This window comes from Pseudonaja textilis, chromosome 2 (assembly GCF_049901715.1).
Source record: "Pseudonaja textilis isolate UNSWEBS1 chromosome 2, rPseTex1.2, whole genome shotgun sequence".
Classification (NCBI taxonomy): Eukaryota; Metazoa; Chordata; class Lepidosauria; order Squamata; family Elapidae; genus Pseudonaja; species Pseudonaja textilis.
In genome coordinates this window covers 87975853-88000063 of record NC_141991.1, presented here as the reverse complement: position 1 = coordinate 88000063, position 24211 = coordinate 87975853, and the positions used below count along the sequence as shown (strand labels likewise).

At 40.5% G+C, this 24211-nt stretch overlaps 2 protein-coding genes and 1 long non-coding RNA gene across 4 annotated transcripts in view; 1 reads left to right on the top strand and 2 right to left on the bottom strand.

Annotated features, from left to right (window-relative positions):
- Positions 1-5553, bottom strand: part of PCYOX1L (prenylcysteine oxidase 1 like) — a 10058-nt gene extending 4505 nt beyond the window's left edge. The window contains exons 1-5 of one of the 2 annotated variants that reach the window (XM_026696367.2): positions 5020-5553; positions 3312-3518; positions 1264-1438; positions 681-892; positions 387-527 (exon numbers count right to left, since the gene is read on the bottom strand). In XM_026696367.2, coding sequence (XP_026552152.1) covers positions 387-527; positions 681-892; positions 1264-1438; positions 3312-3518; positions 5020-5149 — 865 coding nt within the window. In that variant the 5' untranslated portion in view covers positions 5150-5553. The remainder of the gene's footprint in view (positions 1-386; positions 528-680; positions 893-1263; positions 1439-3311; positions 3519-5019) is intronic. The other variant, XM_087924540.1, reaches the window with a different exon arrangement.
- LOC148126957 (uncharacterized) lies at positions 5040-14357 on the top strand. The gene is made up of 2 exons (XR_015741763.1): positions 5040-5305; positions 14130-14357. It is a non-coding gene; the product is annotated as an uncharacterized LOC148126957 (long non-coding RNA).
- Positions 11638-24211, bottom strand: GRPEL2 (GrpE like 2, mitochondrial). The gene is made up of 4 exons (XM_026696368.2): positions 24104-24211; positions 18290-18446; positions 14317-14398; positions 11638-13366 (listed from the first exon to the last, which is right to left on the bottom strand). Exons 1-4 carry the CDS (start codon positions 24187-24189, stop codon positions 12999-13001), a joined length of 693 nt encoding a protein of 230 aa, XP_026552153.1. The 5' UTR covers positions 24190-24211; the 3' UTR covers positions 11638-12998.

Sequence of the window (24211 nt, the reverse complement as noted above, 5' to 3'; positions counted from 1 at the left end):
AAAAAAAGACTCTGGAGGTGATGAATTAGATAGAGGTGTGAGAGAATGAAAACACATTACATTTCCTTCCATTAAGTCCTAGGGTTGGGTCATCTCTTCTGCTACAATTCTCTCACAGAATCTCTAACTAATCATTTATCCAGTGTGCAGCACCTCCACATTAAAAGTCGGGTGCCACTTCTTTCTAAATTGCTTTCAAAATTCAGTCCTCCGGATCTGAAGTGCACCCATATGAATGGGGAAACCTTGTCTTGCACAAGACCAATCGTTCATCCCAGCAGGTTTACTTGGTCTGCAGCAGCTCTTTAAAATCTCCAGCCCCCGCTACACGGAGATTTTGGGATCTTATTTTCCACCTTGGACGAAGATGGGATTGTGTGGCATACCTGAACTGTGCAGAGAGATAGCTGTCACCCTGGCATGGATTATGTTGGCTTTGGTTAGCTTCAGCAAGCCTGAGCACACCAGCTTGTTGCCGCCTTCGACTGCCCATCGGTTGCCCTGTGCTCCTGCTAGCAACATGGCCCCTTAAAAAAGAAGTACAGAGGGGACTGCTGTCAAAGAGAATAAACAAGCCAAATGGTAAAACATTAGCCTTCCCTACGACATATTTGTCTCCCAGACATGAGCAATGGCCTACTGAAAAAAGACTGGAGCCATAGAAGATGGGTAGTACTCACCTGCAAATGCAGGCACCAGTACTGACTGGCCATAGTTGGCCCGGAGGATGGCCATGATGACGTCATCGATGAAGCGTTGTGTGACACCCACCTCCAGCAGGGACTCCACCACAGAGCGTTGCGTCATGTTGACAAAGGTGTCACCCCCCAGTGAACGCAAGAGCTCCTCAAGATGAGAAAATGCATAGCCATGGGCCTGATACTTGTAAATTCTGCAGGTCATAAAAAGGGCAGGAAAATGTAGAGCATTATCGCAATCTTACTAGCAAAAGATTTTACAAGGCAGAGTGCGATTCCTCCTTCTCTCACTTTGTGTGCATTCAGGAGGGGCTTGTCTTAGAAGTGTTCTTAAATTAATTCCGTGGCCCAGACTCAAGTCCAACTTAGCTGACCGCTGCCAACTTAGTGGCTCTTGCTCCTGCCCTTAAAGGCCATTCCTTATGAGCTTTACAAGAAGTCTCAAGAATCTCCTTTAATACTACATTGCCATCATCTGGATAGAAGCACATTTGAGCGAAGGAAGATTGTCCCATTTTTCTCTCACTGCCCTGGGAGGCACCAGTGATGCCTCTTTGTTACCTACCTCATGAACTTCTCCATTACTTCTTCTACCCACATTTGTAGACGCAGAAAGCTCATGCCATAATGCCACCAGAGCCGAAAAAGGTTGAGTAGGTACCAGTCTGTCTCCTCAAGGACAAATTGTTCCCCAGTGAAGATGGCACTCTTTCCTGCCACTTCTCGGCGGTGTTTCAGTCCTATAGAACAGAAAACAAGGTCCAGTAAGAACAGAAAACAAGGTCCAGTTTTTACCATGATGGGCTTTGCAAGAGAGTTGACCTTCTTGATCTCTTTTGCTGTCTCCTTCTAACTTGCATTAATTCTGAGAAATCTTTCTCAGTCATGATTTTAATAGAGTTTCTCATTTGTTATCACACTCATTCATGCTTTTCCCATTTTGGCACTGCAGGGTTCCCATGAGTGGCTGGATTTTGTTACCCCCAAAACAAACAAACATCTGCTTCACCTTCATCCACACCAGCGGGTTGAATCTTAAAAAGCAGCGAAGACTGCTTAAGAAAATAAAGACAATCCCCAACTTTATTTAAAAGTAAAAACAACTTGGGTTTCTGCTGGACTCTGACATAACAATGTCTAGAATTAACTTGTCTGGATGGCATATTGTCTCCTTTCCCCTTCAGCCCAAATCATACACTGAGACCTGTGTCAGTCAATCTGTGAAAACCCAACTTTTAGCTCACAATGTTGTTGCTAAAGGGAAAAAAGAGAGGAGGGAGCCCTGTATATGCTTCCTTGAGTGCGAGTAAAAGGGAGGAGTCTAAGTTCCATAAATTGTATAATATCACAGGATTGATTGCCCATTTTCAGTTTTGTGTCAAGGCAGATTTAATAATTTGATGTTGTTACAATTAATACATTATATTAAGTATAATACATTAGTGTACATTTCATTATAGTTACATTCCTCTGAAGGAGTGGAAAGGCTCAGTTGAAGATGGCATATATTGATTTATCAAATTTATGGAGTTTCCTATCTCTACTCTGGGTAGTGCACAACAATCAAAGACAGCAACAGATATAAAAAACATATTATATTTTAAACCTATTATATTCTAAAAATATAAAAATCCATATTAAAAAACAAAGTTTGTAAAAAAAAAACCAAAAACATAAACTCTAGGTGAAGGGAAAATAAGAATGGCTACCTCAACTTTGGAACCATGTAAGCATGTTATATGAGGATTCCCTTCAGTTTAGATTCTCAAAGTCCACCAGAAGGTTGGGCTAAGAAAAGGAACTGGTCCAAAGTCACTCAATGAGGTCCATGTTATATGGAGGTTTGACCCTGGCTTTCCCTCAACTCAGTTCAGCACTGCTTTATATCAAACACATTGTCACGATGTGTATATATACATATATATGTTTTCTTAAGTTTTCGCAGGTACTTACATGTATGGCATTCAGCTTTGTTCGGGTATTTTTCCACGTCATTGTAGTTGTGCTTTTAAAGTTGTAGCAACGTTTCGGCAGAATCTCATCTGCCATCATCAGGCTTCTGTATAGTGTTCATCTGTGAGTCAGACTTACAGTGGTTTCAGATTTAAATTTGGGGCAGCCTATTGCTGTGCCAGAATGGTTTTTTCTTCATCCTGATTGGTTGGGAGTCTTGGTCTGTGTTTATTGGTCTTGGAGTTTGCTACAACTTTAAAAGCACAACTACAATGATGTGGGAAAATACCCAAACAAAGCTGAATGCCATACATACATATGTATGTACATATGTACGTATGTACACACACACACATACACACACATATATGAATTATCTTAGGGGGAAAAATCCTTCTGAATTGGAATCTCCCCCAAATAGTCCAATTGTATTCCAAAAGGACAAATGGGAATGGAATGGAACGTTTGGGCAGGAAATGACACCTGAATAGAAGTGAGTGAGCTCCGTTGTATCAGAACAATGATTGCTGATTCCTGATCTCATCTATCTACCGTATCTGAGGAACCAAAGATCTGCCATATCACCCAAGCTCAGAGGCAATAAAAAGATATGCAGAAACCAAGCTTGAAGTTCATACATCTATGGTCAATCACTCTTACCCAATTGCTGCACAAAGTCCTCCATGTGTAAGTTGAGAGAATGGAAGAAGGCCCCTCCACTTTCGTAGGACTGCTTGTTGACTGTAACTGTGGCCAGGCGACCTCCCACCACAGCCTTTTCATATACATCCAGCTGTACCTGCGGCCCAAACTGCTGCTGCAGGAAATAAGCCACTGATGAGCCGCCAATTCCAGCTCCCACCACAGCTGCCAAAGCAAAGCAAGTGTGTTAAGAACCATCATAAAAAGATCCACCTTCAACAAATAGATATAGTTTCCCAGGAAGAGGATTGCTCAAACCACATCTCTGACTAATAGCAGGGATATAATAAATTAATAAAAAGAGAGCCAGTTTGCTCTAGTGCCAATGGTGGCGAACCTATGGCATGTGTGCCGGAAGTGGCATGCACAGCCATTACTGCCGGCACGTGAGCCCTTGCCCAGAAAAGGTCTACTGCGCATGCACATGCACCAGCTGATTGTTGGGTATCTGGCACGCATGCGTGTCAGCACGGAGGTGCATGGGAGACATGTGCTCATGCGCTGAAGTGTATGACGCATGGGGGTCATGCACGCATGTGCAAAAGCCCACAGCGTGGTCATGCAGGTTGCACACGCATGCACAAAAGCACACAGTGCGGATCGCACGGGTTGCACGCACAGGGGGGTATGGGGGGCTGCACGCATTGCCTTCTGGATGATGGCACGCAAGCGTGAGAGCACAAGCCTGCACGCAATTATCAGCACAGCAGCCCACAAAGGTTAGCCACCACTGCTCTAGTGCTTCAGACACCAGGAAAGAAAGCAGGAAACTGAAGTTGCAGTCCTGCCTTAGGCATGAAAACCAGCTGAGTGACTTCGGGGCAGTCACTCTCCCAAGCCCAACCCACCTCATAGCGTTGTTCTTGTGGGGAAAAATAGAGGAAGAAGGAGTACTGTGTGTGGGTTTGCCACTCTGAGTTCTTTATAAAAAGTAATAAAGGTGGGATATAAAAAAAGAATAAAACGGTTTTTCTGGCTAAGTCTGAGCCGTGGCGGCACAGTAGTCAGAATGCAGTACAATTCTCACTGGCTCAAGCCTTCCATCCTTCTGAGGTTGGTAAAATGAGGAGCCAGATTGTTGGGGGCAATATGCTGCCTCTGTAAACCGCTTATTGAGAGGGCTGGAAAACCCTATGAAGCGGTATAAAAATCTAAGTGCTATCGCTATTGCTATTCCAATCGAAATTCAAAACTGGTATCTCACACTATTTCATGGCTAGGCCAGCCTTCCTCAACCTCTCAGTGTGTTGGGACTGTCATTCTGAATTTCTAAGCCAAGTCAGCCAATGGCTGAGACTTCTGGGTAGAGTAGATCCAGTGTACCTAGCCTCTCTCATAAAAGAAGCAGGGAGAAAATATACACACCGACCCTGCCATTGGGCTGGCTTGGCTTTTTTCATTTTGTTTTTAAAGAGCATCGCCGGAGAAATTTCAAAGCACGTGTCGGAAACACGACTACTCCAGGACGGCCACTAAAACGCCAAACCTAGAACCCAGATCAGCTCCCTTTTCATCCCTCATCGCTTGCTTTTACGTTCGTATTTCCCCAGCGCCAATGCGGGAAGCTCCAGGCTGCAGAAGCCCACCTTACGGGGGGGGCCTGGTGGCGGTGGGTGGCGAACGGGAAGCCGCGAACTGCCCGCTGCCATGAAAGAGCAACGCCTACCTATTTTGCTCGGCGGAGCTGCATCCCCTGCCGCAACGAAGGAAAGCTCCGTTCTCATCCCCCCTACAGCTACGGTAAGAAACAAAAGGCACCGGGCGGGAGAAGGCGGCTGAACAAACTCTGCCGTCATGGTGGCAATGGGGAGACAAGAGGGGAGGCGGCGGCGGCGGCGGCTGCAAAAGCGAGAAAGCGCCGCTGAACGGCGGAAACCAGCCCTGCCTCGCCCGGATGCTTCTGCCGCAGCGGCCGGCGACTACGCAGCTTTCTGGCCCGCGCGCTTCCTGAGGTATTTTTTGGGGGGTGGGGTGGGGCGGAGGGTGCCGGGTGGAGACGCAGCGGATCGTCGGGCTGCGCCTCCCGCGGCCTTTCTGACCTTGGCGGGGCGGATCGCAGGCAGCGACGGCGAACGAGGCAACCTCTATTAATATAAAAGGGGGGAGTCCTTTGCTTAAGCGGAGGAGGTCGCCTCTTCTGGCTCGCTCCAGCGCGAGCGCCCCTTGCAGGAAGGCCTGAAATGCCAAGTTGGTGAGATGCGCTTTCAAACCCGCAGCTCCGAAATTCAAGTTTTCTGACAAGAGTCGCTTTCGGAAGCCACCACCTCAATCAGTAGGTTGCAAAAGCCCTGTTTTCCCGGCCCTGTAATCTTGTGCTGCTTTCCCAGGTTAACCTGAACTGAGCCCTTTGGAGTGAAATATCCATGGTGTTTTCTGTATTGTTTCTCCGTGTCGTATATGTGGGTATATCCATAATTTATTGATTTAGTCAGGTTTATGTAGTGTGTATTAGAGGCGGAGAGACCCTTTGAGAGCTGAAATTCCATGTTAATGTATGCCAATTAATGTACATTCAAAATGACAATAAAGTTATTCTAATTCTAAAGGTAATCCTGGGGAAAGGGGTGTGTGTGTGTTTTGGGATTGCACTACAGAGACGCAACTCTCCAGGAAGCGACTTTGAGTCTGAAAGGGAAGAGAGAGACCTCTTCTTCTGGCTCCGAAGATTTTCCTGCAATGGTGCATTAGGTCAGGTAGTACTTGAACAGAATAAGAATAGGAATAGGAATAGGAATGGAATAGAATAGAATAGAATAGAATAGAATAGAATAGAATAGAATAGAATAGAATAGAATTCTTTATTAGCCAAATTCCACACAAGGAATTTGTCTTGGTGCAAGTGCTCTCAGTATATATAAAAGAAAAGATACATTCGTCAAGAATCATAAGGTACAACACTCAATAATAGTCATAGGGTACAATAAGCAATCAAATAATAAGCACCTGACTTGTTTTTCTTTTACTTAAATCCAGAATTTATCCAATGTAGAGCGCATTTTCCAGACAGACTGAAACAAGAAGTAGCCACTGTGTTCCCTTGACGTGGAAATCATAAAATTAGAAGTTTATAGTTCAATGCCATTGAACACCCCTCCCCCAAATGATAAGTCACAACAGAACAGAATAATAGAGTTGGAAGGGTCTTCTAATCCAACCTCCATCCCAAGCAGGAAACCCTGTACCATTTCAGACAAGAGGCTGTCCAGTCTCTTCTTTGAGAAAACAGGTTAGCCTGCCATATCCACAGGTCACCCTAAACTTTAACTGAAATAGCTAAGTTGGATACCTGGATAATCGAGAGACTTATTTGTCTTGAATTGATTCTGCCTGCCCAATAAGTTCCAGCAGTGTGGATGTACTCCAGGTCCCCTCCATTGAACACTGCCATCTTGTGGGACTGAAGAAATATGTGTTTTCTGTTGTGGCCCTCTCCCTCCAGAACAGCATCCTCCCCCCCAGAGATAAAGATGGAGCCTGAGTCATGGTTATCCCAAAGTTGTTATTTTCAAAAGGCCTTCCATTTCCCACTATCCAGTCAGAGCTGAAGAAGCTTCTTGGATGAGAAGCAAAACATCTTCAAAGAAAAAGCAGAAAGTCTAGTTGCCTCTTGAAAAAAACACCTTTGGGATGTTCTCTCAAGGTTTTGGAAAGCTTTGAAAATTTGGCGTTGATCCCTGACTTGGAGTTGATATTTGCTATTTGTTTAATGACCCCTGCTATTAACTGTTTTTATACCTAGTTTAGTATTGTGCATTGCTTTAAAGTCTAGAGAAATTGGGCAGCCAATAAATTTAAATCAATTAAATAAATACAAATGGCTCTTATTTAATTAACAATTACTCATTCAGCAAGCATTGACTTACAAGGGGATTTCAGTGCTGAATGAAGGGTACTTACGATTAGCTCTCATACTTGTATGTCAGATGCAGGAGCATCGTGTTTACATTTGCTACCATCTTTTTGCTTCCTAGAAGCATGGTCAATGGAGAAGCCACAAAAGGTGGCATATGGCGGAGGTGGTATTCAGCTGGTACTGACCAGTTCTGAGAACCGATAGTGGAAATATTGAGTAGTTTGGAGAACTGGCAAATACCACCTCTGACTGGAGATTTTATAGTATCCTTCCCCTGCCACGCCCACCAAGTCACACCCACAGAACCAGTAATAAAAAAATTTGAATCCCACCACTGGCAAATGGCAACCAAATGTCTTGACATAACAATCCACAGTGATTTGCTTAATGGCAAATGTAAGTACCAGCATTTCTGTTACTAAGGCAGAGCAGTTACATGATATCTAACTACATGACATTTATGACCGCATAATTTAGCAACAGAAATTCTGGTCCCAATTGCTGTCATTAAGCGAGGACTACCTGTAGTAAGTTGAGTTAGAGCTGATTAGTACTTACACACGAGAGCTGGAAATTCGTAAAGCTGCATGAAATCCCAAAAACAGATGAAGCAATTCGCCCCTATGTTGCTGCAAAAACAGAACAAAACCCAGCATAGATATGGCCATGTGGTCACCAGAATTGAGCTTGACTCAAGAGATATTATACCAACTTTAAGTCTCCCATGCAAAGCCATCTAGCTAGGTATACTAGAGTGAATGGGCTAGATATGCACAACACACTGAACCACAATGTGCTGAACTAGAAATTAACCAAGCTTGTTCTGGCCACATACGACACAACCTGTACAGTTTATAGTTAGATGTTCATGTATCAAACTCCTAGATAAGTCTACTGGATGGACAAAGCCAGTAAGGAAGTGGGGGGCGGGGGATTAAGATCTCCCTCTGACACCATTAGGGCTTTTGCTTTTGTCCTGGAACTGGTTATTTTTTAAAAAAAATCAGGAAACTTATCTATATAATCACAAATTACAAAAACAGATTTATTTGTGAGCTGTTTTGTAGGATTTATATCTTGAAAAGTGGAATATAAGTAACCTCTATAGACACGTAGCTACGTGTATATATAGCCATGACTGTATTTCCTTTTAAGTAAACAACATTACACAAGTGCAAAAAAGGATGCATATAGATGAAGGCATTGCATAAGAAAAGGAAACTACATCTTATTTATAGCAGCAGCATTCACTGTTATGTCATTCTCTTGTCCATCCAACTTCCCTTTCTCCTCCTCTGTATATTCAGCTCACTTCCACAGAATTAAGTGGGCTAAAGTATGCTTTTATGCATGGTCATTTTTATTTTTTTGGAAGACATATCAAACCATATGCCATGCAGTCTCCTTCTGCCAGCATTTAAAAATTTATAGATTCATCGCCCCATCTTTGGAAACATTCAAACAAGATACACAAATGTATCTCTTTGCTCTAATTTTTCACTGTTTACTCAATGACCTTGGTCTTCCATAAACTAATTTTCAGTTAGATGTTCCTAATTGCATCCAACTTTGGGCAGATCATTTGGGCTCTCAGCAAAGAGCACTGTGTTATCTGGATACCAAAGTACACACATATTTACTCCCGCAACCCACACACTTCAGATATCTCCACAAGCATTCCTGAATAAATGAAAGAATATCGCACAATGGTGCCTTACTCTGTTGAGCTATTTGCTAAACGTTCTCATGCATGCTTTCTTTTCAAGCACACTTCTTTCCATCATACTCCTTTCTTATCACAATCAGCAACCAACTTTTCCCTCCTTATTTGCACAAAGCATTCCACAATTCAAGCCCATTAATTTTATCACCCTTTTTTTCTCAATCAGCAATTATACAGTTGTTTTCCTTCTCACACATGCATACATTCAATTATGTTGAAAAACAGAAATCTGCCTGGCACCTCCCTATATAAAGCTGCCCTGAATTAACCTCTAGTTAAAACTTCTTTAGCTAAGGATCAAAGGAAACCCACTTTGTGCATCACATCTGAGCCAAATGCTCCTAACAACAGAAAAGCAGCTAACAAGCAATTTCTGAAAATGATTAGAAAAGTATGTGAACCCAGCAGTCTTTTAAAGGTGTGAGCCATGATTGGAGCAACATGGCTATTTCCTTCTCTCCCAATGTTCTAAACCAAGGGTCTTCAAACTTGGCAAGTGTAAGACTTATGGCCTTCAACTCCCAGAATTCCTGAGCTAACATGACTGGAGGAAGAATTCTGGAAGGTGAAGTCGACAAATCTTAAAGCTGTCAAGTTTGAAGACCCCTGCTCTAAACCCATCAAAGACCATCGACTTGGGCGCTTGTGTGCAATTTCAAATCCTCTCCTTGACCAAAGAGGTATGATGAAGAGCCAATCTATTTGCTGGTCCTTCGTTCCATTGCAGAGCAGTCTTCTGTTTACCATTTCTTCCCTAATGCCTTCATTTAAATTGTATTCACTCTGCTAAGACTCCTTCCCCCCACCACTTCCAAAACAATTCATTTTTATCAATATCATTGTGCATTTCTCTGCCCCTTGCTTTAGAATGGTTCTTTAATTACATTATTTGTAACTATCATTCTCTTAAGTGTATTTTCTCCTCCCCTTCCCATCCCAGTCATTCATGTTTCTTTCATACTTTGCACTGTGTTTACTCCATGCATTTCTCTGGCACTCCATAACGATTATTTTGCTTGTTCTAAACAACTTGTGCATGCGCATTCCCTACATCATGGGTGTCAAACTTGCAGCATCACATGCTGGAGTGGGATCCTACCGGCATAACAACTGGTTCAGTGAACGTGCGTGCATGCACACTATTTATAAATTACTGGCTCCAGCAAGCATTCACCTTCTGCTGAGGAGGGGCACTCGGCTGTGCCGCGCGAAGCAGCGGAGGAGGAAAAAGCAGGGAATAAAGCACAGCCTAGAGCCTGGGCAGACGAGTGGGCGAAACAGAAGATATTGTCGCAGTGAACCAGTTCAGTGTCAGCTGCTCTTAGGAGCTACCGGTTCTATAGAACCAGGCCGAACTGGTAGAATCCCACCCCTCGTCACATGATGTATCGCGGCTTTTCCCTTCGTGGAGTTGGGGTGGGCGTGGCCTGCGTGTGATGGACCTGGCCACAGGCCATCAGTTGGACACCCCCTGCCCTATGTCAATTCTGCTGGAAGACTAACAGTACCCCTATAAATTAATCTTGATTTCCGATGACTCCGTGACTTCATTTCCTAGCAACATTAAGGAAATGAGTTGTCAATCGCCTCCTTTCAGAGCCTTTGCCCAACGTCCCAATCTGGCTGACAACTGGAATTATTTTGACCTCCCACCCAAATATTCATGGTGTGTCCCTTCTTAGGTTTTGTATATCAATCAAGGGCAATTGGGTGCAATCACTTGCTGTTTCAATGAAATAAAAATAGCGGGATTAGAAGTATTGTCCTGTTTTTAGTAGATGCATTTAGTTTTCCTATGTAGAAATCCATTCTTTTTTTCCCCCTTTCCATCTCAGGCTATGTCATTGTATGGTTTGGGAGGGAGGGAGGGAGGGTCAGAAATATATGCCAAAGTATGGCAAATTTATATTATATCTGGATCTATCACATGGCTGACCAAAGGATTCAACTATTTCATTTCTTAACTTCATCACTTCTTTTGTTGTCACATAAGCAAATGGAGGCTGAAGCATTTTGCATTCTGAAGTCCTGGGCAGGAAGAAAACATTCAGGAGGCGGGCTCTTCCCTGATTTACTCGTTATAAGAGAGAGGAGGTAAAGCACAATCAGGATTGCAAAATTCTGTTGCTGTATCTTAATAAAGGAAGTTGGTTTCTTGATCTAATGTACATCATTACATCCTGGTAAAAAAAAACCTTTCACCTAGTTTCCCCTAGTTTCCCCTATCGGATAGCTGATTTTTTTCATATCTGCTTGCTGTTCAAGAGTGATTCTCTAAGAAAAGACTGTTTTATCAAAGCAGCAGAGATTCAATAACATACTTCATTACAGCTTCCACCTCAGTTGTGTTTTGCTGCACTATATGGGCTTATTCTGAGTTGAATAGCTCCATAAAGCAGGCTTCCATTTGTCAAAGCTCACACTCTCAGGTTTGATCCTGAATTAAATTTACTCAGTGATTCTGTAACTATTTTATTTTTATTTTTTAAAAAACTAAAACATAAAACAGAGGACATCTAATCATTTCTAAATTAATATTTCTCTTCTTTAACATCTGCATATTCATTATCCCAAAATTGAACACCCACCCCAAAAAAAAAAAAAAAAAGGCTAATACTATTCATCCCTTACCATCACTGGTGATAATATGTTAGGCTGTGCTGGAAAATGGCAGCAGATTATTTGCAGAATTAACAGTCCATGAATCATTCTTATATTGCTGTTTACTAGTTCATCTAATCCAGTCATTGTTAGATAGTACAGTACATAGTACCAAGGGAAGATCCTTCACAACAAGGATCTTATTGTGAGAGACGCAACAATTTGAAATATTATGAACTGACCTGCTCCATGTAAGACACGTGTTTTATACTAAGTACTGATTTTTCCCACTTTAAAATCTAGGCTTAAAATAAAAGGTTTAGACTCTAGAGGAACTTTTATTGCATTAAGCCAATTTATGAAATATGGAAAATCTTGATGGTGAATTTATGGGTTTGATGGGATAGCTAGATCATAATGTGGAAGACCAAATTCAAAATCAATTTAAGAGGAAAACAAATTATTTGGCTGGGCTTAATAATCCGTTCAGTACCCCAAAGAGATGTTCATCTTCAATTTTTAACTAGCCAAATTATTCTTGTAAGACAGACAGGTATCATATCTCTCCTTGAAAGAAGCTTCTTGAAAAGTTCAAGAAAACAAAATATTATATTTACGTATGCATTTTCAGAAGTAATTTAGGAGTGAAAATATTTTACTGGCCAAAGCACTCAGGGAAATTTTGAGATCTAGAAAACATTCAAAAAGAAAAGTGTTGAAGCTTCAAGACTTGGCACATGCATGCTTGGGTTACAAATGCCCCAGAATTGTTAAAATTGCGCTCAGAAGGAAGTAAGTCTTGAACTTAAGTGGTGCCTTGAATCTTCTCCAAAACACGTACTTGGCTGATTGTAAAAGAACCACAGAGCTACCATTGTCCACATATTTAAAGGTGAAAAAATAAACATTAAAATCATCTTGTATTGTTTAAGGAGAATGTCTCAAAGAACACATGAATAAATACATAAATGGAAAAAAAATCCAGACTGATATAAGAATGACTCTGGGTTACTGTAAATAAAGCTCAGATGAAATGTATACCACAGATTATAAAAAAGGAAGATGGGAACATAGTGTGATTAACAAGCAAATTAAAAATAAATCTCGGAGGACAGCCTTTTTTCAGAGAACAGGATCCAGTTTTAGTCACCCTTGAACAGACCTATTGAAATCAGTGGAATTTTACTGACTGACTTTTCAATAGGTCTGTGCCTTGTTGGAATGAATCCTACATTCCTTTTAATGCAGGCGTAACATTAACAGTTAGAAAAGAAAACATTTGTGAAACAACCGAAAAAATATCTTTACACAACAGGAAAAACTAACATTGAATAATAACAGCTTGAAAAGGAAGGACAAATGATCATGCCAATCCTGAGAGACCAGCAAGTCATACCGGTGTGGCTTAATAAATAAAGCAGCAGTGATGATGTGGACAAAACAAAATAAGTTCACAGGACCCCAATTGCTAAGATTCAGGTTCATCACATTCTTGAGATTCTACTGCCACCCCGACATGTGCATGTCTGATAGTGCGGCCATGAAGTTTGTAACCATCCACAGTCACTAAAGCCACAGTGCCCGGTTGCATATCTTCTGCCGGCACATGACAAACAATTTCGTGGTCATAGGGGTCATATCTGCCACCAATGGGGTTCATTTTTTGCAGACCGTGCTTGGTAAAGACGCTCTGTAGTTTGACTTCTATAAGAGTCAGGCCTTCACAGATCTTATTCAGGGTCAGAGTTGGGTCATCATCATCATCTACAACAATCTCCAAAGTTGTCTTCAGGATATCTGCTACTTCTACCAGATCTCTACAAAAGCTCTGGATGCCTGCAGGCACAAAGATTGGCAAAAAAAATCAGGATGATAATATTTCAGGAGGATAAAAACATTTTGGGATCTTGGATTATCTAAAGTAGAAGGACTTCCTGAGCCTGGGCCTCAGGGACAACAGTATTTACACTGATTTGGTTTGATGCTTCCACCAAATTGTACCATCCAGATATTATATACGTTTGCATCACTAGAATATATTTCTTTTAACCTGTAAAAAAACTGTTCAGTCATAGCAACTATCTTCTTTTGAGGTCTCATTCTATTTTCATCTTCAGGTCACTAATGAGTTAACCCAATTATTTTATACTTCGTTTTATTTACTAATACGGAGCAATAAAATTGTGTTTCATAGGCTATTACTGACTTTGATCCCCAAATGATCAATTATTACATTTTTAACCTGCCTTTCATTCAGGCACGCGGGACTGCGAACACACCACTCTCTTCTATTTTTCTAGTACCAATAGGTGGCTTTGGCTGCAAGAGGGTAAGTGGCCCTAAGTTACCCAACAGGCTCCCACAGCTGACAGGAAATTTTAATGTAGGCCTCTATACTTCTACTCCAATACCTTAACCACTACATTTCATTGAGATGTTTTCACTACAGCTTTAATTTTTATCAATTAAGTTGCTTTGCTGTGTGTTTTGTTTTTGTTCACTTGACACTGTTGTTCACTGTAAACTGTTGTGTAATAAATATTATGAGTCACCTTAACTTTAAGGATGGATTATCTAAACTAGTGGTATCTTTTTTCAGGCTCACACAGAACTTAAAACATTGCTGGACTCCTTTAATGAAGAGAAGAGGTGCTGGACTCATATGAGATGCAAAACGTTTCTTAGGAATCATTTTCAATGTGTGTAGTCATAAGAAATACCACTGGAGATATACAGGTAGCACTGCAACAAACTCTGGCACAACATTGGCCTGTTTGTTTACTTACCAAAAATCTTAGCATCCTCAACAAATTTTTGTGTTCTACGCCTGACATTTTCAGAATCCATTAGGGCTCTTTGGTATCGTTCCTACATGCAGAGAAGAAGCAGAGTCAGATTAAAGAATTTTAATCCAAGTAACAGGGTTAGAGGATTTCCGTATCACTGCAAATATTTAATACAGGTTGGAGAGACAACATACTCAGACAATAGAGTTATTTACTGAAAAAAATAGACTGATGTAGAAGCCACATTAGTAAATATTATCTTGATATCAATCTCCACTTCTCCAGGAGGGATGCATTTACAAGATTGACATTTACAAGATTGGCATTTACATGCTTGACAGTTTAATTCCCAGATAGGGAAACCATGGCCTGGGATTAAAAAGGATCCTTCTGATGAGGACAGGTGCTTATTTTACCATGTAACAAAATATATTCCCCACAATCCTTTCTCTAGGTTTCCCCCCATAACTGTTCCTTCTCCAGGCTTTAGTTCTTTTAAAAGCTGTAGGTAGGAAATAGCTGAGTATTGTAGCTAAAATAAAGCAAACACCTCTAAAGGCTTTAAACAATCTGCAAGAAGTTGAAAAAAAATCCAGATAAGCAAGAAGGGAACTTTAGCTTCAAGCATAAGCTTGTCTTAGGAAGCAAGCAACAGATTCAGCTAGAAATTCTGCATAAAATGAATTATTTTGATTGGATATATTTTTTTAATATAATTTACTTTCTCTGGTGTTTTTTTCCCCTTTGCACAAGTTCAGTAATTCTGTGTTGTTTGCAATTTGGACTCTCCTTGTAGCAATTAGCTCTAAATAGGAGAATAGCATTACCTTTGCTATAAAGTTCCTCCTAAGTTGCTACCTGAGATTTGATCTTCCTTCCTTCCTTCCTTCCCTTCTTCATTTACCATTGAATGCTTCCTTCTGACTATCTAAAGAGACTTTCCTTCTCTTTTTTTTTTTTTGTTTCACAGCAAGGCTTAATTTTTATTTAACACTTAGAAGATTTCCTAAAACAAAGGACAGAGAAGGAACAGTTCACTTGACCCCCATGCCTCAATACTCTAGAGGCAGCCAGTGGTGATACAGAAATTCTTTATTTTTTTCCTTTGCCAGTAAAATAATACAGGTTGTGGGGTCATTATCTTTCTGGCAAGTTGGGGATGGTGTGTGTGTGTGTGGTCCTAGAGGAATCACTCCCTGGAAGATAGGTGGTGGCAGCAAGAACCACCAACCACAATACTAAGGTCAAATTGGGCTTTGGTGTATAGAACTGAAGGGAGTTTGGAAGAAGTAGTTGAAACTTGTTTTTAATCTATACTATCTCGTACCACCATAATCATAAACAAGAAATAGGTAAACATGACCTTTTCAGAGACCCTTTTCACTGGCCCTTGAAGTAAAATAAATTAAATTTCTGAATTTTAATGTTTAATACAATAAATATATAAACAATAAAAAGTTAAAATAATAAAATAAAATAATAATCCTAAAAGGCAGCTTCTTCCTCATGCCAAGAAACTTCCTTGGAAGTATCGTGTAAGCATCCAGGAGTCAAGCTAGACTCAAAGGAAACTTTACACTCTGCCTATCTCTTCCTCACTTACTGCCCAATAACAACAGTTGAACTTACCATGGAGTAAGTCACTGGAAGATGGCCAGGACAAGAAAAGGTTAACTCTGCTTCTTCTAGCTAGAAGCTGGATTTAAGACTTCTTCTTGTCCCATGAAGGAAATTCCTTCCCTTCAGTCACATGTATTGACTTCTGCTGAGTATCGTTCAATTCTTCCTATATTGTATATTCCACTACAACAAAATCGTTAAGACACATAGAGATGGAAGATTAATGTGTAACTGTTGGTGAAAGATGAGTAGCTCGTATCCCAACCCTGCTTGGGATCTTCTATTCTATATAGGGTGGGATTGTCAGTTCCATCTTCCAGTGACCATCAGAAAAAACTCAACTACTATTCTTGCTCACTGGAGACACAGTTGACAGGAAAAGAACATATTGCAGCAGTATTCCCATTTACAACTGATACCATCAAATAAGTTGAATTTATTTTATAGCGTCTTATAAAGTTCCACTAGTTCCACCTGGATAGCTGGGTCTCTTACAGAATTGCCATGAAGGAAGGAAGGCTGACTCTTGCTGGCTGTATGCGCCGCGGCAATGCGTTTTCCAACTTGAATGCCAAATGTAGAGTAACAAATTTTGTAGGTGATAAAAGTATTAGTATTTTTGTTCTCCAAAGGTAAGATTCTTAAGAGCCCTGCACCTATTTATTCAGAATCAGGTTTGTTTTATAGGCTTGGCTGGATATGGACTGATGTTGAGAAGCACAATCTCTAATGCATAATGGAATCTGGAGCTGATCTTCAGAATGATGGAAAGATCTAGTCACAGAATTACTTGGTCATGAAACACATGTATAACCAACCTGCGAATAAGAGAGAAAAAGCCATCTTCCAAATAAGCAGTGCCCTTTGCTCATCAAAAACCAACCAACAAGTACTTTAAGCAGATGCCTGTCTGTGCAGCATAGCTCTCCCTCTCCAATCTGTAGGAAACCCAATATTTCAAGAACTTTTGTTTACATGTCACAAGTTTCTATTTTTTGTATTACTATTCTTGGACCAGGTTATCTAGTGATCGAGATGGTTTTACCACAAATATGGAAGGTCCATGTTCAGCAACTGACCTTATTTACCTTCCAGGCACAAGGTTGAAGCTACTCTGGACCAGTAGCTTAAAATATCCAGATGTTCTAAAAGGTACCACTGGTGTTCCTCTAATCTCCACCAAGTCCTAAAGCTAGGGTCTCTAGTGCCAAGGTTGTTAGAGTCAACTGTGCTTTGGTTAACTTCCTTTGCACATCATCTTGTATAGCAAAATGAAAGCAGGAGTACAAAGAGTCATCCTTTCAGTCATGATCCCATCAGGATGCATTAGTACTCTCTGCTGCCTTATTGGGCTATAACCTTACCAATACGATGGGTTCTGTTGCCATAAATCTGGCTACGACTATAGACAATCTTGAGAGATATCTGTCATCAGGTGGGGAACCACAGAGATGACCTTGAAGAAACTATTCAGAGCCAGAGCATTTTAGGAAGAGACTCAAACTGATTCCTCCCTAATTCCCTCTAGTATCATAGGGAAAACAAGTCTGACTTGCCAGTTTCTGTTATAATGGCTTATTTCAATAAAATACAGTTCTAATCATTTTGTGAGTCTGTTTTTGATCTAGTCACTTTAAGGGGCTATCACATCATTAGGTTTTTCTATTGTATCCAATATATTACACTTGCATATTTATGATAACATCAAATGTTCATATAATTGAAGCTTGGTCAAGGATGGAAGAGACAGCTGCTGTCCAAATTCCCAGGCTGCTCCATGGTCATTAGGGCCAATAAAACTATTTCCTTCTTTTTTCAGTATCATTAATTCAGACATTTAAGACTGCTATCATCAAGGTTCCCCATGCAGAAGATGTAAATTTGTTAACTATTCTTTCTTCTTGGATCTCTTAGTATCCTTCATCTTTCCCACTGGCATCCTGGTAAAGTAAAATAGATATCAAGTGGATTCATTCTCATGTGTCATGAGAAGCCAGATGTAGCCAAATTGGTCTTTGGCTCTTTTATTTGGAACAATGTACTTCTAAATTATCTTCAATTTCAGTTGCAATTTGATAGATGCAGCACTGTTAAGCTTTAGTCCAGAGGTTTCCAAACTTGGCAATTTTAAGACTTGTGGACTTCAACTTCAATTCTGGGAGATGAGTCCACAAGTCATAAAGTTGCCAAGTTTGGGGATTCCTGCTTTAATCAATGACAAATACTCTATATGATCCTATAGATTAAACATATATTTTATTTAAGTTAAAGGGCTGAAACTTTAAGAAAATGCACAGAAATTTAGAAGTGTGGATCCCTTATTCTGGATGTCAAATTAAAAAAAGTTACTCACTGTTAAGACACGGAGTTGTTCTTCTAGCTTGATGGTCTTGTGCTCTAAATTTTCTCCCCTTAGGATCTGTCTAGGTTCATTCTGAGGATCTTCTGGGCCACAATCATCCCCCGTGCTCTTTTGTTGTGCAGCAGTACTGAAGGCAAAGAGCAAACCTCTGAAACAACAAAGGCCAAAAATGTAGAGAAGTATATATTTTCAAAAAGCCTTTCCATTTCAAATTTATTTTAAAAAATAAAGATTCACTTATTAACTGAGGTAGCTAGAAAGCTTTTCATTTGTATCAAGGAATCTAGCTGTAGCATTGTACTATAACTTAAGGGTATTTTTGTTCACTTTTTTTTGCAAAACGAAAAAGGATTGATTCAGATGTTGCTGATTTACCGGTTGGACTCTATGATTATCATGGGCATAAGACATTATCTACTATGATAGTTTTTTCACCCTGTCTAGCACCTTCAAGACATAGGCACAAAATGTAAGAAAACAACTGCCTGACAAGGAAGGAGAGAGTCCTATACTCCTTATGATTTACAACACAAGGAAATATTTACAATTACACTGTGAGCTAACGATGTGTATATGATCAACAAAATGGAAACAGAGCAGGCATCTATTTTCTATGCTTGTTAGAATTTTAGAAATGTAAATGTCTTGTTCTACAAAGGATTCTATCAACATCCCATGTAATGTAACAGACAATGATGTACTTTATTGTTCAGTAGAGGTGATTTCACTCAGCTGAGTAATTGCAGCAAATTTAGAGATACCAATTTTCTGAGAAGATAGAATTCAATATACAAAACCTGAGTGAACAAAAAGATATTACTTCATTTTCAACAAGGAAAACTCAGTTTTGCCACTGTTTCTTTGTGTAGCAGTTATGAAAAGATTCTGAATCCACATTTAAAGCTGCAGCAACATGGGAATCTTTATGGCAAATAGTCACACAGGCGTTTAATTAAATGTGCTGTTATTTGGAATTCTAATTTGTTTACCAATGATCTTTTGAATGCTTAGATATTGCCTAAACCAGGGGTCTTCAAACTTGACAGCTTTAAGACTTGTGGACTTCAACTCCCAGAATTCCTCTTCCAGTCATGTTAGCTCAGGAATCTGACAGTTGAAGTCCACAAGTCTTAAACTTGCCAAGTTTAAAGACCCTTGGCCTAAACTCACATTTAATTTTAATCAATTCAGTTAATAATTGAGAGGGGCAACTGATTTTTATTAAAGACAAGTTATGCTAATAATTCGGGCAATAAGGATGGCAGCAAGTGAGCTTGTGAAGCTAAACATTAATAAATAAGAATGTACTGTAATGTGGAATATAATTCAGACTTCCAGGCAATCTCTTCCAGCACACAAAATCCTTAGCTTTTAGGATTTTGTTAATTTTATCTCCTCTCCAGCCAGTTTTTAAGGGGAAAGACAATTTCTCAAAAACAAAAATGCTAAAAAAAAAAGGTTAGTTTAGTATAGGGGTGTCCACTCCGCAGCCCATGGGCTGCATGTGGTCCTGGACAGCTAGTAATGCAACTGCACAAGATCATAAACTTTAACATGATATGCAGCCCAAGACAATTCATCTTCATTCAATGCGGCCCAGGCAAGCCAAAAGGTTGGACATGCATCTGCTTGGTAGAAGGTGAGTCTATAATAAATTGCAATATTTGAGTATCAGGAAACCATCGAGTTGATTATATCTGGATTTGGGAATTTAACTAGGGTTGGAGCTTGGTTAGTACCTAGACCACCAGGGAATATTTTGCTTTTTAATTTTTTTCTGCTTTTTCCAGAAGGCAAATTTTAAATCAACAAAATTTGAAGTCTTACCTGCCAAATTAATAGCAGGTAAGTAGGATTCCTGATCCTTTGAATAATCTCCATTCTTAGCACAAAGGCCCCCTTCAGCTGTCTCAATTGAAGGTAGAAAGGCTGGAGAAGGACAGCTCAGGACTGTGCACGCAGCCACATTTCTTCTTCACAGGTTCAGGCAAACACCTGAATGAGGCTTAGATTAGTGAGGCAGCCAGCCACTCAGAGGACATAAGCTTAAAATAAGTTCACAAACATTCAGAACAGCTCATAAATCTCCTCTCTAAAACAAGCTGCCCTTTAAATGCTTACATTTTCTCACCGGTTGTTTATATCTGAACATAACTGCACATGCTGTTTATTGCGTGACAGTGAGTTTGAATGAGCCTTTGCCAAAAGCTTACTTCAAGCAAATCACTGTCTAGACATGCACTCTCTTTTACCAGATCAGTAAATGTGCAACACATACCCCTTAATTTATAACACTTCCTGCTATTTCAAGTTAGCAACCTTCAGTCTTTAGGGCCAGATCCTAAAAATACTTTATATGTAAAAGAGCTGTCCTTTGTCTTTACCTGGTCAACCTAGAAAAACCTGTCTAAATGTTGAAATATTCAAATTGCATTACTTATTTGTGGCCTTGGGTGTGAACCATAGTCACAAGAAAAGAAGGAAGAAGGGCAAGGGACTTGCCTCAATGACAACAGCTGGAGAACCACTTTTTTTCAACTGAGTCTGAGGAATTATTTTGTCAGAGTAACAAATCAGATAATTCCAAAACACTAAATCACAGTGAGCACTCTTGTGTTTTTAATTACTATACCACTTCCAATTCTAGAATAGATTCCTGTACAGTGCTCTCTGTGAGGCTATCTTTGAAAACAATACAAAAGCTTTCATTGATTCAATACAGCTGTTCTGTCTGGATGCTTCTAATTATTAGCAACCCATTTAGTTTAGGGTTTTCGATAAAGGATGGCAAATTTTTGAACTTCTGAATTTTAAAAATCCAAGTTTAAAATCTAAACAGTGGATTCCTTCTTTATGAACCTGTCCCAAGAATTTTCTTTGGTTCTAGAAGTCCTGCTTTAGGCATTCTGCCATCAAACATATAGTGGGGATGAGTAAGTGAAAGAAAACTTTTTAACTTGATCAATAGTCATCTCCAAGAGATAGTATACTTGATACCCTGGGGTGAACATCCTCAGAGTAACATTGAAGTGGAACAACATACCCTCAGAATGGTGTTGAAATCTAACTTGCTGGGGAATGCCTATGTCTTTTGTAATATATATGTTTGTACAATTGACATAACTCTATCACATGCTGGGTGTTTGCCGATCCTTTACTAAGTTCAAAAGGAAGTTCAATGTTTAACTTTAGAATTTGCTGTGAAATCATTTACTTACATATAGGATAAGGAGTTTGCTTTTTTTGCTACTTTGGTTTATTCATCTGTGGGTCCGTAACACAGAGAACAGAACTTTTGTGAAGTTTTTGTTTCTCAAATATGAATAGCCTGCTATCTCACAAACCACAACTCTAGGCAGCATACAACAATCAGACAACATATAGAAACAAAAAAAATATAAAATCTAGATTAAAAAGTATCATAAAAAGAAAAAACACTACTCAAAGAGAGGATAAAAAGAGTCTCTTAGCAATGGAATCACCTAAACATATTTCCAAGTCCCTGGTAGCCCCAGATCTGGTGACATAAGGTCTGGTCCATTCTTGAGGGATTTCTGGAATGTCAAAAGGAATAGACCCAATCTAATTTTGGGGGAGAGGGAAGAATATTCCATATGGCAAGAATCATGGCAAGAATGCACATATAAATATACTATGTGTATACATACAATTCATGGGATTTTCTCCACTTGTAATTAACAATGACACAAACATGTCCCCACATCTTTTTTTCTGCCATGGCTCCATGATCTTGCCTTTACCATTCTAGTGCTCGGTCCATAAGCTAGATAGGCCTTATTCATCCTTAGCAGCATGCTCATCTTATTTTGACATCATTTAAAGACATCAAAATGTTTAAAATCTGCTAAGTTTTATGTATGGAGGGAACTCAGGTGAAACAGAGGGAATAGAGGCAGGAAAAGGATCAGCAAATTTTATGGCAATATGATACTGTTGTAGATAATTGGATGGCACTATAACTCAGTACTCAAAAGCCCCTAAAATGTGTTTCATTTGTAAATTATGCTCTACATTAATATGCATAGCTTGTTTGCCAATAGTAGTTGGTATTGCAGAAAACGGAGTTGCTGGAAAATATATAGTGTCTCAACCTACCTGAACAAACTCAACTATTCCAAAGAATTAAGCCCAATGATTGGAACTTTTAAAAAATCATGTTGATCATCAGCAGTATTTTAAAGGTTTTGATTATGAGTTTGGGTTTCAAAGCTGTTTGAGAGAGATCTACTGTTTCCAGCCTGAGTCCTGACATTCAAGCCCCACCCTGTCCATGTTATCTAAAGATTAAATCATGGCACCTGGACCAAACTTTGTTAATCTGAGATGTTTTGCTGCTCATCCAAGCAACTTCACTAGTTAAAGCAAAATTAGTTAGGCAGAATTTGCTTTGACCGATGAAGTTGCTTGGATGAGCAACGAAACATCTGAGATATAAAACATCTCAGATTAACAAAGTTTAGTCCAGTTGCTATGATTCAACCTTTAGATACCTTTGGCCTGGATGATTGAGTCTTCGTTGACATTTTGTCCATGTTATTCTAATGTTAGTACTTAGAAATCAAGTGTCATTTTAAATATTTATGTTGAACAATTTTAATTTATACAATTAAAGAGATACCACAGACTGGAATAGCAACAAAAGCTTAGTCTCTTACAAGCTCATATCTTAATATAACAAGTTTCAACCCATTTGTTATATTTTAATATTGTGTTTGGTTTGCAAGTTGCTCAGAAAACTTGGAAGCAGCTGTACAACTCTATTACTGTAACAGAAATGTGGTAGAGAAACTCCAGCCTTCTCTTCTCCTCCCCCAAATCAACCACCTCACCCAAATATCTTCTGCAGGGATTTCTCCTGCTTTCAAGGCAGCGTGAAAATTGTTTTTTTTTTTTTTTTTTGGGGGCTGTAAAATATTACCTCATTTAAAAGCGTGCAGGTAGAAACAAGCCTGTGCTGAGAGAGAAGTTAAAGAGAAAGAAAGGTGAAAAGGCCAGGCGGGGTGGGAAAGTGATGTCAGATACGTTCACTTCTTCTGGCTCGGATACTGCAGGGAGTCACGCGAAACCACTGTCGCCCCCCACGCTTCCTTCCCCACCCCAACCCTGACCAAAAATGGCTCTTTCACCCGATTGGAAAGAAGGGCGGAACGCGGCCTTTCTCTTTCACGGCTGATCTTCGCATCCATCTTAAGAAAGGCCGCCTTAGGGGGCTCCAAGCAGCATTTCAGCGCCGCCCAAACCACCGCCAAGTCCAGCAAGCCTGCCTGCATATCCACCCCCCCTCTCCCTTTCTCTGCGGAGGAGAGGAGGAAAGTCACAAGTGAGCCCAAATTCTTGGGAAGGTACCGCTTGGCAAAAGATGCACCCGGGAACCAGGACTGCCTCCACTTAGCTGCTTAAGGCTGGATGCCATTCCTGAGCACAGGCGAGCCAACCACAGCGAGGGAATCTGGGAGACAGCAGAAGGAGGGAGGGAGGGAGGCGGCAGCCGCGACTCCCGCATCGCCTCGTGTTTCTCCGAGAGCCACAAGGGGCACCGAAAGGGAAACGGTTTAAATGGAAACCTCCTCCCAAGGAGCTTCGCTTTGGAAGACCCTCTCTGCAAACAGAGACCAGGCAAAATAGAGCTGCACGCCGCCCCTTCCAACCTCAAGAAAGGGGACCGCGCGTTGGAGATGAGCCGCCGGCAAGAAAAAAAGCGACTAGCCCGTTGGTCCCGCGGCGACGGAGGAGAACCAGCCCGAAAGCCCCAAGGACGATGGATAAAAGAGCGACTGGCTCTACCTGTTGGAATGGAACCGAGGGTAATTCAAGTGAAGCAAAGGGCTGAAGCAACTCCGCGCCGCTCGCACAGACCTGCCCGCTGCCATAACCGTCGCCACCAGCCTGACT